At 39.9% G+C, this 17829-nt stretch overlaps 1 protein-coding gene across 2 annotated transcripts in view; it reads left to right on the forward strand.

The window, feature by feature from the left end:
- OLA1 (Obg like ATPase 1) overlaps positions 1-17829 on the forward strand; it is a 172532-nt gene that overhangs the window by 18253 nt on the left and 136450 nt on the right. For both annotated transcript variants that reach the window (XM_050969059.1, XM_050969060.1), the window contains exon 4: positions 16190-16317. In XM_050969059.1, coding sequence (XP_050825016.1) covers positions 16190-16317 — 128 coding nt within the window. The remainder of the gene's footprint in view (positions 1-16189; positions 16318-17829) is intronic.

Consider the following 17829-nt stretch of genomic DNA (forward strand, 5'->3'; position numbering starts at 1 on the left):
TGGCAAGACAACTAAATAGAGTTCTGCCGTCTTCAGTTATTCTTGGGAGCTGTCTTGGTATAAAGTAGTCCAGGTTATGTGCTAAGTATGGCAGGCTGCTGCTACCTGTTCCGTTGTTGGCTGCTACTCATGTCTCCAGGTGTACTGCTGATAGGAAGCATGACATAAGGCCAGAAATGCTGTGTAGGAAACATTCTTTGTTTGGAAAAAGTCTTTATTGATGATTCAGAAATCTGTTTGCAGCATTACAGTTCAGAGTGACTATTACTTAAAAATAAATCTTTAGCAAGGTCTCATTTTTAAGGTTGAGTCAGTAATGTCACCAAATACCTTTATTTATAGTTCCTTATGGTTTTGCCAAACCCAGTTGTGGTTGGCACTTGGCTGATGCTAAATTCTCATAGGGAGAAGCTTAGTTTTTAAAGCTTCTGTTTTGAGTCACAGAAGGCAGATGCAGGCAGCCAGATGTGAAGAGCTTTTAATTTGCTCATTTTATGGATACAGTATACTTCACCTACAAAACTGAGCCCAATAGATACATTTGCATTACAAATTTTTGGGGTCGTTGCGATATCTGCTCTAGCTTTTCAATGGTCATTATTTTAAAGTTCCCACTCAAACACAAACTAACTAAGCTTGATTAAAAAGAAAAGTGTTGAAATGTCAAAGCAACTGTCAAGTCAGTGAAGTCTGTTGGTGCCAGTTTGTTTGGCTTAATCAGAACAGGAGTGCAGACACTCCTGTATCGAAGGTAATAGGTGTTCATAGAATCACAGGGTTGGAAGGGACCTCAGGAGGTCTAGTCCAACCCCCTGCTCTGAAAACTAAGTCAGGAAAACGCCAAGTGGACTGCATTTTATTTTCAAGCCTTTGGCAGGGGCTTAAAGCACTCCAAAATTGCTATGGGAGTAGATCAGCTAAAAATGTTGTGACTGACCCTTAATGCAAAGAAAACAAACTATGTAAGTTCTGAGAGAAGGCAGCCTTTTAAGAGGTATGGATAAAAGAAAGACTAACTTTAAATTTGGATGAGTATAACAAAGCTGAAGTGTTGTTTATTGGTCATTGCTTAAGAAAACTTGCACAGCTACCAGAAGAACATGAGTGCTATGCCTGATAACTGTAATTCTTTCAAATATCTGACAGGGACTGTGTTTATATATTGGTATAAGGAAGATCATGCCATTTATTAACTTGAATATTAGCTTTACTTACTGCCCTTCAATGAGAGCATCAGTAGGCAACCTGTGGCTATCTACTATTTAAAGAGGGGCTTCCCTCATCTAATCTACCTCAAACAGAAACTGGTATGAACAGATGAACCTGGCACTGTGATAAATAACTAATTTGGGCTCTGCCAGACAGATGCAGGAGGACCGGAGACTTCCTCCAGAATGAAAATCTGAGGGCTTTTCAGCAAATGCACTGGATGATATCAACTGCTAGGATGGCACATACATAGAGAATTAACCTCTTATGTTTGCAGAACCCTGGATCAAGTATAATTTAGTAGGCTAAAACGCAATGCCTTTAATTGCACTAGTAAGCAGATAAGAAAATAAGTGCAAAGCCACAGCATTAAGAAATCTACATTAATCAACTTTATAGAGTGAAGCAGGTAGACTACTGGAAGCTTCTAATAGTCTAAACTGCAAGTGGTCTTCAGCGATAGCCTTATGTAGATTGGCGTGAAATAAGCCTAAATACATTTGATAAAAGGGCATATAGCTGTGATCTGGTGCACCTCCAAGAAAAAAGGTTGCAATCACCTCACTAAGATCAGGTGTAAAAATATGCTTTTGGTTATTGCTGCAACCTGAGAAGCCAGAAGCACTTGTAAGGGACCCTTGGGATGCAAACTTCTGGTTCAAATTGCAGGGTGTGTGCAAGTTGTTGTCTCAAAAGAGGAAACAAATGTAGCACCCACCAAACCCACTAGTATAATTTCTGTCTTGTATTTGAGCTAAATCCAAATATATTATGCAATCTCTTTTCTGAAGACTTTGCTACAAATGTGTAGCATCTTGTGGTACTGCATAGGCCATCTATGAAAACAACTTGAGAAATACGTTGTCAAACATGCTCAAGCAATGTGAAGCAGATGAAAGTATTGTGTGGCTGTATGTAGGGATTTAATTCGCGAGTGTGAATTTATAGAGGCATTGCGTTCAGAGAAATTCAGTTACTTGTAAATAATCTCTTCTTCCAAGAGGGGTCAGATTTAAAGTTTTCAGGGGGACAGGGAAGTGTAAGGTAGTATTTGTCCAAACTCTTTTCAGAAGACTAGATATGTACACTTGAAATGCTAAAAAAGAGATGCTGCTCTGAGTTGTATGTGTGGCTGTTCAGAATATGATCATGTGTGATTGCTTGGCTCCACTGCATCCTTCAGGGTTGTCTGCTTTGTCAGGGCAAGGGGAATAAATTGTGATATTCTCCCAAGACCCCTGTTCTTGATGCAAAAATGTGCTCTCTTTCAGAGTAGCTCGTGCAGATCTTCATAGTATTCTTTCCTCTTCTTTCTTCCATGCTTTGAGCAGTGAAATAGTTTAAATGTCAATATTGTTAATTATCATTACTAGCATCTGAGTTAAGATCCATTGTGGTGAATGAGGCAGTTCTTTAAGCTATAATTTTAGTCTCTCTGCAAATTCAGCGGACATTGTATCAGTTACGCTCTGTACACTCTTTGAAGATTGTCTTCACAACCATAGCAAACTAGAACCCTCTTTTTAAAATGAAAGTTGAAATTCTAGAGAACTAAAAAGCAGCTTGGCGGAGGTGCCAGTACGTGACATCATGCCAGTTTAATGCTTTCAAAGATAAACTTTCAGGTCAGTTGTGCTTTAATGATGTATATTACTGTAAACATGCTATCACTCTGTACTTAGCATCTGAAAGTAATACATCGCTAATATACTCATAGGACTCATTCTTCAATTTATCTAGTTATTTCTAACTTTCAAATCAGTAGCATATGCATGTGAATACTATAAGCAAAATTGTGGATAAAATAGCTTAATATTAAAGTACAACAGATACTGAAAGGAAGAGTGAACTTTGTTAATATAATTTTAGGTTGGGTTGTATGAAAAACACAAATTGTATACAGTGCTACTTAAGTTATGAAAATAAAACAAATTGTTAATTTGCTAATACTAGTTTAGAAATGTGATCTTTCAGTTATAGTTGAGATGGCATAACTACTGTTCTGACGTGTCTCTCTCCAAAGGCAAACCAAAGCCATCCTCTTAAATGTATATGTGAACTGCTGACAGATTTAAAATACAGGGGCCATCCTTAGTTTTTTCAGTTTTGAAAGATTTTGCTGATTTGTAATTTCTTTATACTTCCAGTGGTATTTCCCTATTTTAACTGATACTAATCTTAAAAATGGAAGAAACTGTGAGATGCCTGTGTGCACCATAAAGAAGGCAACTTCTCATGACTCAGAGATACTGGACCGTTATGAAAATTAAGTTAGTTAAATTTGTGAGAGAAATGTAAAATCATACTGTTTTTTGAGACCGTATGTGATCATTCAGTAACCATAAAAACAAGGGAACAGAGAAGGTTGCATATTCAGTATTAACAGTGGCATTCCTGGCTTGCATGCCTAACTACAACCTTAATATCGTATTAATATTATTTTGCGTTTAATCTAAGAATGATAGTGACTTTGTTATATATTGGTGTTGCAATGATACACCCCAGTCTATCACCTCCATCCATTAGGTGGCTGTCATGCTATCTGGAGTAGTTCACAACCATGAATGCCAACCTTAAGGCAGACTGTCAAAAAGCAGGACAGACACCCCAAACTGTTTGTATGTTCTTTAATTAGATTTTACTAACCCAGTAACAAATGTGAACTCCTGAAACAGTATGACACTGCTTTGGAGTCAGACAGTTCCCTTGGGTACTCTTGCCACCCAGGTAAGCTGGACTTAATGATAGTTGGTTGCCATACACCAAACATGACACAAGTTTCAAGTTGCTTCTAGTCCCAACAAACCAATCACTTATCCTAGGTCAATTTGTACCTCAGATGTCATATCAAAGACAATGCTTGTAGCAAATCATATAGTAAACTAAGGATTTATTAACTAGGAAAAAGAAATGAGAATTTATTTACAAATTAAAGCAGATGTAAACATACACAAATGAGTTAGTCTATGGTTCGAAAAGGTGACAGAGTTGTAGTAATCTGTCAGCACCCAGGTTGACGCTGGGGGTCTCTGCTTCTGTTTCATAACTCCAGCCCTGTCAGAGTCCAAACAGTAAAAGAGATGAAAAATTCTTGTTCACTATCTTTATTTCCCTCTTCCAGAATTCAGGCTGCTAATGCGATGTATTTTGCATATAGCCTGTGGAGGGTCAGTTAGCAAAGTCTTTGTATCATGATGTCCCATAGTTGGCCACTGAGTTTTGATACTCCTTCCTGATGGCAGGAGATGATTCCATCTGACAGGTTGACAGTTTCAGGGCAAATATTTTTTACAGTTAAAGACACAAGTTTTGGATTTATATCCCATGCTGTATGATAATATTTAAGTGAGATTAATACATGCAGCAACTTACAAGCATTTCATAAAGTCTAAACACGTTGTTAAAAGTTCACTTCCCATCTTAATCATACTAATCCATGTTGCTATTTTGCAGCAATGAATTTGTCAGTGCTTGGCTGAGGCCTAAAGCCTTGGCAAGAGCTGGCACCTTGTTTGCCAGCATCACAGTTGCACCTCCTGTTTCTGATAATATTACAGTTGGACTTAGTGGGACAGATAGTAAATGTCAACCTCCAGGCCTGTAATCTGGAAACAGCATTTTTCCCTTCACACTTCTGGACATCTTTGTTCAGAGATTTTCCTTTAGCAGTGTCTGTCCAGCCATGCATGTGCTCTATGCAACCCTGTGCTGCACACCAAGGGTATTTGGGACTTTTGTATGTGAACTACCCACAATTCTTTCTACTGCCCTTAGCCTCAGATGGAACACTAGTGTGTCCACCTTGTGTTTTCCTCTAAACATTCTAAAATTATTCTTTTAGTTGGTTTAGTGTTTCCAGTTGTTGGTTAGTAGAGAACTAGAAAGGTTCCCCCTACCTTTTTAAGAACAACACATGGTAGACTTGTTTACAAAGTGTGGTAGGAGAATTGGCACTAGGAGCCACCAGAATTTCTTGTTCCTCTGGACCACTCCTTTTTGACCAGATGTAATGATCCACAGGTTTCTGTTGCTGCTGTCACTTCCTGGGACTCTTTCTTTTCTGCACTTTATCTGCTTCTCTAGATATCCAGGAAATAAGGGGAACACGTTTGTTTCTTTGCTTTGTTTATTAAAATAGAAATGTTGGCAAGTAGCCCACTCGCATGGGGCACAGTCCACTGGAACCGCCAAAATGAAAAAAAGGGTTTCTGGGAAAGGGAAGAAAACCTTTTGCAGGACTTGCATTCAAAAGGAGCTCTAAGTCATAGCACACTTGTTCAGGTAACAAAGTAATCTGAAACCAGCTAAGTAGAAGCCAAAGCTTCAAACAGAGTAAAGAGCCAAAAATGTCTAGATGCTGGGCTATAATTTGAAAAGAGCACCAAGCAGCCAGACTGTCAGTAAGAGCACATCAGACTGGAACTAGTTGAGCAGTAAAAGTGCATGTTTAAACAACATCTCCACGCTTCTCAAAGTATCTATTTTTTAATGTTCGATGTTTAAGACCTCTTTATAAGGAATCTTTTTTGGCAAACTTGCAAGATAAGTTACGGGCCCTACTGCAATATATTGTCAGCTGCGTGCTTGGAAGAACTAATTTTTCACTGGTACCATTATTCTTTGCTGCTATCCAGAAGTTTGTAGAAGCGTAGTCACGTGGATTTTTATTTAAGTATTTGACATATACACAACACTGGATTTAAAAGCAAGTGTGTTACCTTCTCTCTTCACTCATAGAAAACTTTTTTTGTGAAATGCAGGTAAAACGAAGGTGTGGGAGAAAAGGAATGGCTCAGTCCAAGGTTTCTGGGGGCATAGGAGAGGAAAATGTGTCCAGAACTCGTATTAGAATGGAGGGAGTTCAGAATCATGGAGGGAGGTTTCCTGTTAAACACAAATGGAGATCTAAATTTTGCCTTAGCCAGGGTTGTGTTTAGAGGAGAGAGAAGCCCCATGGGACAAATAGCGTTGTCAAAGAGTGCTGCTAGCATATGTTGCTTAACCTTGACACTGCATGACACTGTAGTAGTAAACATATAGCATTGGTGGGGCCCCTGCTACTGCATGTTTGACAGTAATGTCCGAGTTAGCCATTGTAAACAATTAAAACAAAACCAAAGAAGCCTCCCAAAATGAATATTATTTTAGACTAGGTGCAGGCAGTTTTACCCACCAAATTATATGGAATTTTATATACCCCATTTTCCCCAATCCACTGAATTAAACATTATAGCAAAATAGAATGTTCTGAAGTAGCTGAAAGTGACTTTTTTTTTTTTTTTGCGTTCTACAGATTTTTTTTAATCGTGCCTATCTGTATACTCAGGAAGTGTATGCCTTGATACAACTTGCTATAACTACATAAAATGTTGTGGTTCTTGAGTATTCAGTAGATACTAATTTTAAATACAGTGAAGTGAAGCGACTGGGTGCACTAAAACTTAGTCTGTGCTAGGCAACTGCCTACTCGTGATAACATCAGTTAATTTCCAGGGGGGTGTGAAAATGTTAAAAACCCTTATCTGGGTGGACTTCCAGCTGTTAACAATGTTTATACAACTTTCACAAAATTCTGCTTAGAATAGGTCTAAGCAACATTGTGTTTAAAATGCTAGAGACATCCAGAAAACCATCTACACTAGGGTTTCCAGTGTTGGTACAATCACTTCAGCTCCACTAATATAAGCAATGCGGAGAAATTCTTACAACTGGGGTTAGCGGAGCTACTTGCATTTTAGAAAGCAACCAACATTTTTGTTCTGCTTTAGATTATAGATGAATTGACAGTAAGGAAGACTAGAGCACTTTCCAAAAAAGGAAGAAATGAGAAACTGTATCTAAGGGCATCTCTGGACTACAAAGTTAAGTCGACATAAGGCAGCTTATGTGGACCTAACTATGTAAGCCTACACACTACAGTGTTCCTTCTGCAGCTGTAACTCGCCCATCATGCCACCCTAGTAAATTCACCTTGATGAGAGGCGTAAGGCTTAGGCTGATGTAGTTTGTGTGATGCAGTGTATAGACTCTGCGTTACATGCATTGCCTGTTGGCTGTCAGGGTGGCTGACAGCTGAAGCCATGAACTTGACAAGATTATCAATTTCACTGCTGATAGGACCCCTGTTTTGAAAATGGGGTGAGTGGATATTCCAGGTGTGAGCCCCAGCAGTTCAGTATTTTAGTAACAAAAAGACCTAGAAACCAGATACCAAATTTAAGAATAGTAAATATTGCAGAGGAACTTGAAGGCCAAACCGTGACTGAATTTGTAGCCAAACTGATGACTGACAAAGTGAGGGGAAAATGAATTCACACTCCCTCTGAAAATGGGAAAAGTGCATAGATCCCTTCAATTGAAACCCCCCAAAAGGGGCATACATGCCATAATTTAATGCTAAGATTTCAGGATAAGGAAATAACATGTTAGGATCTATGGAAGGTTCACCTAGCAGCGGAAGTCCTATATCTTACCAGACACAAGTTTGAAAACAATAAAGTGAAGATGGGAATTTTGGGGCCTGATCAAAAGTCCACTGACATGAGTGGGAGCCTTTCCATGGATTTCAGTAGACTTTGAATTAGGTCTCCAGAGAACTAATTATCAGGAAAAGGAAGGAAACCTAAATGACTATTTTTAGTGAAGCTCAGACTTCACGATAACATCAAAACAGTTTTTCTTTTGAGTTGAGGCAGAGGCTGAGTGATGGTTGTGTCCAGTGGATAATGGATCCTTTAACACAATAAATAAAAATTTATGGAATAGCTTGATAAGCAATTTGGGCATCCTGAGTATTTGTTGTTAAAATGGTTGAAGAATTAAATACTTCTCTGTCCCTCTTCAATTTGGGAAAAGGAAGAGAGCATGGCCTTAAACACCTGTCTTTATTCTCCTGGAATACATCAATCACAACAACTTATTTCAGGAAAGATATTGGACTAACTTACAAGAAGAGGGCAAAATATGTAGTAGGATGATTAAAAATCCACTATAAATGTTTCATCTTTCCATCTTAAGACTGAAGTTACCTATATGATGCAATAAATATAATTTAGTTTTTGTGATGCGGGGAGAGAGACTCCATTGTGAAACAATACAGTTAGGAAGAATAGCATTGAGAGGGTATAAGTAAAGGGTAGGGTAAGCAGAATGTTTCTAGCAAAAAGAGGAACAAAGAAGGGAATGGGACACGGTAAATATACAAATAATATATTTAATATAATTCAAAAATAGGTATGTGTGTATCAAACAAAAAGCAACAATAATAACCTAAATTCCATTAATATAAAATATTTAAAGAATAATACTAGTGAAATGCTGTGTGGGGGTAGGGAGAGCTGTTTGTGAAATCTAAGGAATAAAGAAACCAGTGGGGAAAGAAGGTATGTTAAATCACTTTTATGAAGATGGTACCTTCCTACAGGACATGCACCTGAAAAAAGAACTGGTTGACACTAAACATGATGCTGAAATATACTTTTTCAGCAGAAATATCAACTAATGCAAGGGGAATCTCTATATTAAAAACTGAAGCTAAAATCTGATTGTACTACTAAGGTAAAATAGTAATTGACAGTGGTTAACATTTGGGCCCCAAATGTAGATCCACCAGTTTCTTTAAAGAATAAGTCCCAGAAGTTGCAAAGCTGCCAACCCTGTATTTTATAAATAAATAAAATTTTGGAGATTTTAAAATTCACTTTAAAGTGCAACTTTGATATATTCCAACCCCTCCACCCTTACATTCAGAAAACCAAAGGAAATGGTAAAAGAAAAGGGGTGTGTGTGTGTGTGTGTGTGTGTGTGTGTGTGTATATATATATATATAGAGAGAGAGAGAGAGAGACACTGTACTATGTAAATATTATTCCCTTCATCATATATCTTTCTATAGGTTTGATTCACTTCTTGTTTTCTAAATCATTGTTTTGGAAGATGCATGGGTGAGATCTTGGATATTCATCTGTCAGTTAATGTTCCAGTTACAGCACAGTGGAGAATGGGTAAAGGGATGAACTCTTAGAGAATATGGACTTCTTGTAATGCATATTTATCAAAAGACACAATTAAAATAATAAAAAGCAAAATTAAGCTTTTGGAAGAGGCTAATATGACCTCTAATTTATTGGTACTCCCATTAGTGAGTGTCAAATAATTATATAAAGCCAAACAGAAAAAATAAAAGTAGCTCACATATTACTGTATTTGCCAATTATCAAACTTAAAAATACAAAAAAATGAGAATTCTCTTCACTTTGTTTCTATTTTGTCTAGTAGTTTGTCTTTAGGTATGGCAGAAATATTAAAATTTTACTAAAGCAAGAGGAAATAAAACAGGAAGGCTTCTTACTTGGCTTTTTAAAAGGAAGAAACTCAAAATGCAATTAATATTTTTGGATGAATCGGGGAAATGGACAACATTTGCAAATAAGATTTGGAACACTTTACTATATACACATATGAATCCCATTATTTTATAACAAATATAGAAGACTACTTAGCTAAGATAAGCTTACCATTGAAAAGACATTGGAGTTAATAAAAGGAGAATATCAGAAGTTTCCAAAGTTTCATGAAGCTGACCCAGGACCAGAGGATATTTAATACCAAAAATCATCCCTCTCCTTCAAAATCCTGCAGCTCCATAATTGAGAGAGAACTTCCTTCTCATAAATTCAGTTTAGTTGTAATCAGTCAATTTTTTTTTAAACCAAAGATTCCACAGAAGATTAATCTGATAGACTTTTCTCCTTTACTGAATTGGTATTATAAAACTTGCACAAGGCTTGTTAAAGTAACTACATTTATAGTTTCATTTCAGAGATACTACGCAAACGTAAGGAATATATTCAATAATATTTATAGAGCAACAAATACAATTGAAGACTCAATCGGTGAACCAGTAAAAAAAAAAAACAAAAAACCCAGCTATCTGACTTCTAGATGATAAGAAGGCCCTTTATCAGGATGGAGTGGTATTTCCTTCCACCAACACTGGAAATTTGGATTTTCTTATTCCTTAAAATGGCTATTGCTAGAACTGAAAGAAGTATATCAGTTAGAAAGAGAGTTGGAGGGGAATGAGAGGGAGATTGAGCCCTGTTCTATATTGACTGAGAATGAAGATGCCAGAGGTTGAAGAGCTGGCTGTCTGTGATATGCAATAATCCCAATTTCAGAAGAAAGGTGGTTCACGTATAAGAATGAAGATCATGGCAAGATAGGTAGAAAAACGGGTTAGCGCAATAACACAGCCCTGCTTGACACCAGTACAGATGATGAACAGGTTTGTCTCCAACCCATTACAGAGGATGGTAGTGGTCATCCCATCATGAAGTAGCTTGAGAACACAATGAACTTCAATGGCCAACCAAACTTAGACATGACCTTCCATAACCCTTCACGATTGATGGGATCAAAAGCCCTAGGTCAATTAATGCTATAAACTATGGCTGGTGGTGTTCCCTACACTGTTCCTGCCCTAGTCTTATCTCAACCCTCCCCCAAGCACTTCGTGGCTCCTCCTCCTCTGTCCCACATTCCTTGAATACCCCAACCTAGTCTTTAATTCTGTGTTCCTTGTACAAGTCCTGGTCATTCCCAACCCCACTCCAACTCCTTGTCCAATCTGTCTTTCACCTGCTAGCTGCCTTTCCCCACTACAAGGGCACAGCTACAGCACTCCATCTATTCAGGTCACAGGATGGTTATTACTGACCTTCAGCATGCTGATGACTGTGCTATCCTTACGCACACAAAGGCTGTCTTGCAGTTACCCTAGACCTTTTCTCAGGCGTCTATCATAGCCTGGGACTTTCCCTCAACATTGGGAAAACTAAAATGCTCCATCAGCCTGTCCCAGCATAGGTAGCTCCCTTTCTCCCACAAATTGTCATCGGTGGTGAGCCTCTGGAAAAGCTTGAACATTTCCCTTACTTTGGTAGCCACCTCTCCCAGACAGCCAATCTGGATGCGGAGATTGAACATAGGGTCTGTTGTGCCAATGCATCCTTCAGAAAGTTGCGCTGTTCTATCTTTATTGCTAGAGATTTGCAAATGGAAACTAAGATCCTGGTCTACAGTGCAGTAGTCATCCCCACTCTCCTTTATGGGTTTAGAACATGAGTGATATAGTGAAGCGATTTTAAATGCCTGGAGTGATAGTAGCGCTGCCTTAGGAAGATTCCCCATATCTGATAGGAAGACCATTGCACCAATGCCAGCTTTCTCTCTGCAACTAACATCACCAGTGTTGAGGTGAAAATTATGAAACGTCAGTTTAGTTGAGCTGGTCATCGTGTGTAGGTGTCTGATATTTGTCTTCTGAAGCAAGTACTCTTTTCTTAACTTAATCATGATAAGAGGACCCGCGGGGGACAGAGGAAATACTTTCAGGGAATCCTTGTAGCATCTCTTAAGAAGCAGGACATTGATCCCAGGAATTGAAAAGAGCTGGCTGGCAATAGACTTCAGTGGTATTTCATCATTGTCAAGGTTTTTTCCCCACTTTGAACTTTAGAGTACAAATGTGGGGGACCTGCTTGGACCCTTCTAAGCTTAATTACTAGCTTAGATCTGGTACGCTGCCACCAGCCAGAAATTCAGTGTCTGGCACACTCCCTGCCCCCCCCCCCCAAGACTTTCCCCTCCCTGGGTTGCCTTGGGAGGCTTCACCAATTTCCTGGTGAACACAGGTTTAAACTTCTTGGATCTTAAAACAAGGAGGAATTAACCATCCCCCCTCCTTTCCGCCCACCAATCCCTGGTGAGTTCAGATCCAATCCCCGTGGATCTTAAAACAAGGAGGAATTAACCATCCCCCCTCCTTTTCCCCCCACCAATCCCTGGTGAGTTCAGATCCAATCCCCGTGGATCTTAAAACAAGGAGGAATTAACCATCCCCCCTCCTTTCCCCCCACCAATCCCTGGTGAGTTCAGATCCAATCCCCGTGGATCTTAAAATAAGGAAAATCAATCAGATTCTTAAAAAGAAAGCTTTTAATTAAAGAAAGAAAAGGTAAAAATTATCTCTGTAACATAAGGATGGAAAATGCTTTACAGGGTACTCAGATTCATATAGACCAGAGGGGACGACCCCCACCCCCTTAGATTCAAAGTTATAGCAAACAGAGGTAAAAATCCTTCCAGCAAAAAGAAACATTTACAAGTTGAGAAAAACAAACATAAGACTAACACGCCTTGCCTGGCTAAATTTGCTTATAAGTTTGAAACTTGAGAGACTGATTCAGAAAGATTTGGAGAGCCTGAGTTGATGTCCCATCCCTCTCAGTCCCGAGAGCGAACAATGAACAAACAAAAAGCACAAACAAAGACTTCCCTCCACCAAGATTTGACAGTATCTTGTCCTCCTATTGGTTCTCTGGTCAGGTGTCAGCTAGGTTTACTGAGCTTCTTAACCCTTTACAGGTAAAAGAGACATTAACCCTTAACTATCTGTTTATGACAATCATACATCAAGCCTCAGCCCGTTTTTGAAGAGAATCACCTTGCTCAAGAGTAAGTCTGAGAAATGGCAGAGGAAGAAGGAAATTGTACAGCATCCCATCCAGCAGTAGGGCTCTCTGTCAAAAATCTGTAGAGCACAGATTTGATGTCTCCACCATCATCCATGACTTTTCCCCTGGCAGACATCGTCCTTGTATTGAGGGATTGCTGCCGCCACCAAACTCTTACTGAAATCAGCTTAACTATGGGGCTTAGGAATTTTTTATACCACTGAATGCTGTAGTTAAGATGGCCTAATCGCTGGTGTAGAAGAGGCTAGGTTGACTTAAGGGTTCCTCTGTTGGCCTAGCTACCACCACTCAGGGGGGCAGATTACTTACGTTGATGGAAAAAAACTTTTTTGTCAATTGTAGGAAGCATAGTCTGCCCTACAGCATTCCAGCAGCATAGATGCTGTGCCTGTAATGCCCATAATGTAGGCGTGCCCTGAAACTAGGTAGGCAAGGAGATAAGGAAAGGGAGCCAGTACGGGGAAGACCGAGATTGGACAAGGAGTTGGAATGGGGGTGAAAAAGACTGGGACTTTGTATAGGGAGCCTGGAATGAAAGAATAGGTTAGTGTGAGAGGAGGAGCCGCAAAGTGGTTGCGGGAGAATTGAGATAATCCGGGGCAAGAACAGGCTGGAGGGGACAGGAGGAGAAATGATTGGCCTTGTGGAGCGGAGGGGAAGGATCTGAGACAACTAGAACATGCTCCTTTGTGGAACTTTGTGTTTCTGAATCCTAACACTTGTCTATTCTCAACAATCTTTGAAACTCACTATGTCTTATCCCACTATTGTAACAAGTTGAAGATGACAGCCTGCTGCTATCAGTTACTTCATTAGGTGAAGTGGCAGAAGCTTATGCTGTGAATCTGCTTGTGATCCATATGGATGTTAGCCTAAATCATAAGGAATTATGCTAAACTCTTGTCATGGTTATTGCCCTTAACTTTTTACTAAAAATAAACAAAAATTCACAAGCCCGTGACCTGTTTGTGACTTTTGCTGCTATGGCTCTGGGGTTCCCCCTGCCACCATGGTGGGTGGGAGCTCTGGGGTTCCCCCTCTGTCTGTGGCAGCTGGAAGCTGCAGGGAAGGGTTCCCTCCGTCCATGGCGGCTGAGAGCTGCAGGGTGACCATATTTCCCAAAGAGAAAACAGGACACCCCGAGGCGGCGTCCTCCCCTGTCCCAAGACTGTTGCCCATCACTGGAACCATGCAGGGGGCCCCTTGTTGCTGCTGTTGCCTGTCACTGGAACCCTGCCAGGGGCTGCTGGCTGCCAGCTCCAGAGTCCTGCAACCCCTGGGGATGAAGCAGAATGTCACGCAGGTCTCTGGAAGTCATGGTTTCCGTGTCTTCCATGACCTCCATGACATAAACGTAGCCTTGCTTATAATGTAAGGTTTTTTCAGTTTGCTTCCTAAAAATGGGGTCCTGTTGGAGAAAAAAGAGTATGTGAACACATAATTAGAGAGTGCTTAGTAATGCATATGCAGAAGGGTCCCAAATTAATATTGCACAACCAGTCTTAATTCTAGCATTTTCTAAATTTTGTTTGACGTTGAAACTTCAGTTTCTTTTAACATTGCTTTTTTTTGTCCCATGTTATGGACCTTTAGGTCTGATTATGCTGTTAGTGTACTAGAGAATTCCCTTTGGGAATCCTAATCTGGTTGCTTAAATACATTTTAACTCTTTGTGCTGCTCAAACCTTACAAAGCAGTCTTAGGTGGAACAAAGGATCTGATCTTAAATGTGTGACCTTATATATATTATGTCTGAGTAATAAGGTTTTGTATGAGTTTGTTTTTTATGGAAAAAAAATCTGGAAGGTTATATAATGCCCTTCCCTATCTTTAGATCAGGATTATATCTCTTTAGACAATCAAGGATTCAAGTTCTTTTAACATTATATTCATGAAAGGTGACCAGAAGAGGGGAAAAACAGATTTGTACGTTTTTCTTTGTGTATAAAAATGTTTGAGTAGCTTAAAATGCTTGTGTTTACCTTTAGAAATATCAGGAATGTAAAGTTCTGTCTTCCCTGGTTTGCGGAAGATTTTGGGGAGTCAGATATGAATTAGGAGTGCTTTCCACCCTTAGTTGAAAGGGTGTGAATGCTGAATCCCTAACATAATATTTTTTGCCCTTACAGTTTTAGGTGTTTCAATACAGTAACTCCTCACTTAATATTGTAGTTATGTTCCTGAAAAATGCGACTTTAAGTGAAATAATGTTAAGCGAATTCAGTTTCCCCATAAGAATGAATGTAAATGAGGGGATTAGGTTCCAGGGAAAAATTTGCTATATAGTGCAGTACTATTGTTGGGAGGTGCCCCCCCCACCCTTACCCCGCACAGGCACAGCCCACTGGCACTGGAGACAATGAGGCAGGCAAGGAGGCTGAAGGTGCTGTAGGTTAGGAGAAGCACATTGTGCAGCAGCAGCTTCTCCTGCTCTTCAAGCATCAGGGGAGGGGGGCTCAACCCTGGGCCTGCCCACACCACCCCTTCCCCCAAGACCTCATTCTTAACCCGCCTCTTCTCCTCTCTTCCCCCTTTACTCCGTACGCTGCATCCTCGCTCCTTCTCCCTCCCTTCCCTGCCTCCTGCCCCACGGCAATCAGCTGACTTGCAGGAGTGTGCAGGCTCCCCCTGCCTCCTGCCCATGGCAATCAGTTGGCTTGCAGGGGTGCAAAGGCTCCTCCTCTCTCCCCTGCCACCTGCCCATGGCAGTCAGCTGGTTTACCATGTTCGGGAGGGAGGGGGAGCCTGCGTGCTGAGTCCTCACTCCTACTCCCTCCTGAACACTGCAAGCCAGGTGATTGCTGCAGGCAGGAGGCGGGGGGGGGGAAAGGTGGAAGGCACTGATCTGTGGGGTTTGCTGGCGGGCGGGAAGTGCTAAGGGGGGGCGTAGGGGAGCTGATGGAGGGGTTGGACAAAGCAGGCAGCCAAACGATGTTATAGCGAAGCATTGCACAACTTTAAATTGAGCATGTTCTGTAATTGAGCAGGGACGTAAGAGCGAAACAACGTTAAGCGAGAGGAAGTTAAGTGGAGAGTTACTGTATTTAAAAATTGAAGGTTTTAATATTTAAAAAACAAGCCAGACTATTTTTAAAAGTTTGAATAAAAATTGCTTCTCTTAATCAAATCCAAGATTTTTCTGATGTTAAACCTACTAGTTATCTATAGAATCTACCAGGAAAAATAGTAGACAAGACTTGTATTTAAAATTCATTCAGAAATTTGTGTATCATATGATCTATAAAAATATACAAATCAGGTTTTATACATCAAAAACAAGCAAAAGAGGACAAAAGACAATTTTTCTTTTACAGACCTATTTTAAAAAAAGAAATAGAGCCCATATTAACCTCAGTACTTCGGAGTATTTTGTATTTCTTTTTGTGCTAACCAGTTTTAGTTGGTATTGTTTAGTAATGAAACCTTTATCTTTTATCTTTCAGCAAGATTCCAGCCTTTCTGAACGTAGTGGATATTGCTGGTCTTGTGAAAGGAGCCCATGCTGGCCAGGGCCTAGGAAATGCCTTTTTGTCTCATATTAGCGCCTGTGATGGAATCTTTCATCTGATGCGTATGTATATTTGTTAATTTATATGAACTATTTAGCTTAAGAATAATATTGTAATATTTTGTTAGACAAAAACTATACAATCAAGTAGAAAATGTCCATTTAAATGGGGAAAAAATTGCTTCAGTTATACAGCTGATGCTTATTGGGTTTTTTTTCATACGTGATTTTGAGAACTCTCCCATCCTCAGATATGTTGTGACTGACTTACTCTCGGTGGCATTGTTTCGTGTTCCAACAAATGTAACCATGAACTGATTTTTTGGGTTTGCAGTAACTTTATCTGTTTTTCTTGGGGAGGCTGAGAGTGGAGGGATTTCTTTAATTTCACAAACAAGAAGGAATGTAAAGTGTTAAGGGAAGGCTGAACAGTGCGAGGAGAACTTGGTGGTGGTTCATAAACTGGTTACAGGACTACTTCCATCTCTGTTCTTTCTGATCTCTGAGTGCATCTCCTCAGATCTTGGGACTCACATTCATTTTACCTGACGCAGGATGGAATTTCACTGTTCTCCCACTCTTAGCTGGGGACCATGGCTACAGTAGCTAGTGTGTCAGCTGTTTATTGCTCTGACTGAGTTTGGGCACCTGCAGGTCTTCTCTTTGGGAGTCTGTGGCCAGTGGGATATGGTGACAAAACAGCCACCTTAAAGAAAAAATATTGTTTGTTTTGTAGCAGGAACAAATTTTTTACAGAAAAGAATTTTAAAACAGTCTACCTGCATGCCGGTTTTCTTAGTTTGCCGTACCATCATGTGATGTAGGCAGGCTTAGCTTCTCTAGACTCCCCACTTCCAGGAGGCTCGTGTGTCTGAGCGATTCTTGTTTTCCCCTGTTGCTCTCCTGTGCGTGTGTCTTTCTTTCTTAACCCTGGTATGGTTCTTTGTTTTCCTGTGTTTGGTGGTTCCGGGTCATTCTTGGCCAAAAGGAGATTTGTAGGTTGTCCGGAGATGGGGACGGAATCATCAAAGCTAGTAGTTCTTATTTTGTCACTTAACTCTTAAGCACTTGCTGAGAGGTGATTGTCTGGAGTCATTCTTCTTCCTGCCTGTATTTGTGATGAGTCCCTATTGAGTTAAAACCAGTATATAATAGGGTCAATACTATCCAAATAGTCAGACCAACGTTCATAAATTTGAAGGGCAACTCCTCTCCTTCACACAGACATTACAGAGTATTATGAATCTGTTGCCAGTGACTTTGGGAAGGAGATAATTTCAGGTTCAAAATGCAAGTCATGTCCATGAGTCAATAGAAAGCTTTGAATCTGGACACTCAACTGTTGGAGATAGGACCTGTTAGCAAATAGGATTCCATATGGTAGATAGATGCACATAGAATAACTATATATTTCAGGGAGAACAGCCACTAAAATATTCTGGCAAAAATGGACACTCAGGCATGTATCAATGCAGTAAGTTACATTCTTGATTTATGGAAAAATGAAACTTTGTAAATAAAATAAAGCTGTTTTCAATTAAGGCATTTTTGACAGATTTTCTCTAGCAGGTAGAA

Source organism: Gopherus flavomarginatus, chromosome 10 (assembly GCF_025201925.1).
Source record: "Gopherus flavomarginatus isolate rGopFla2 chromosome 10, rGopFla2.mat.asm, whole genome shotgun sequence".
Taxonomy (NCBI): Eukaryota; Metazoa; Chordata; order Testudines; family Testudinidae; genus Gopherus; species Gopherus flavomarginatus.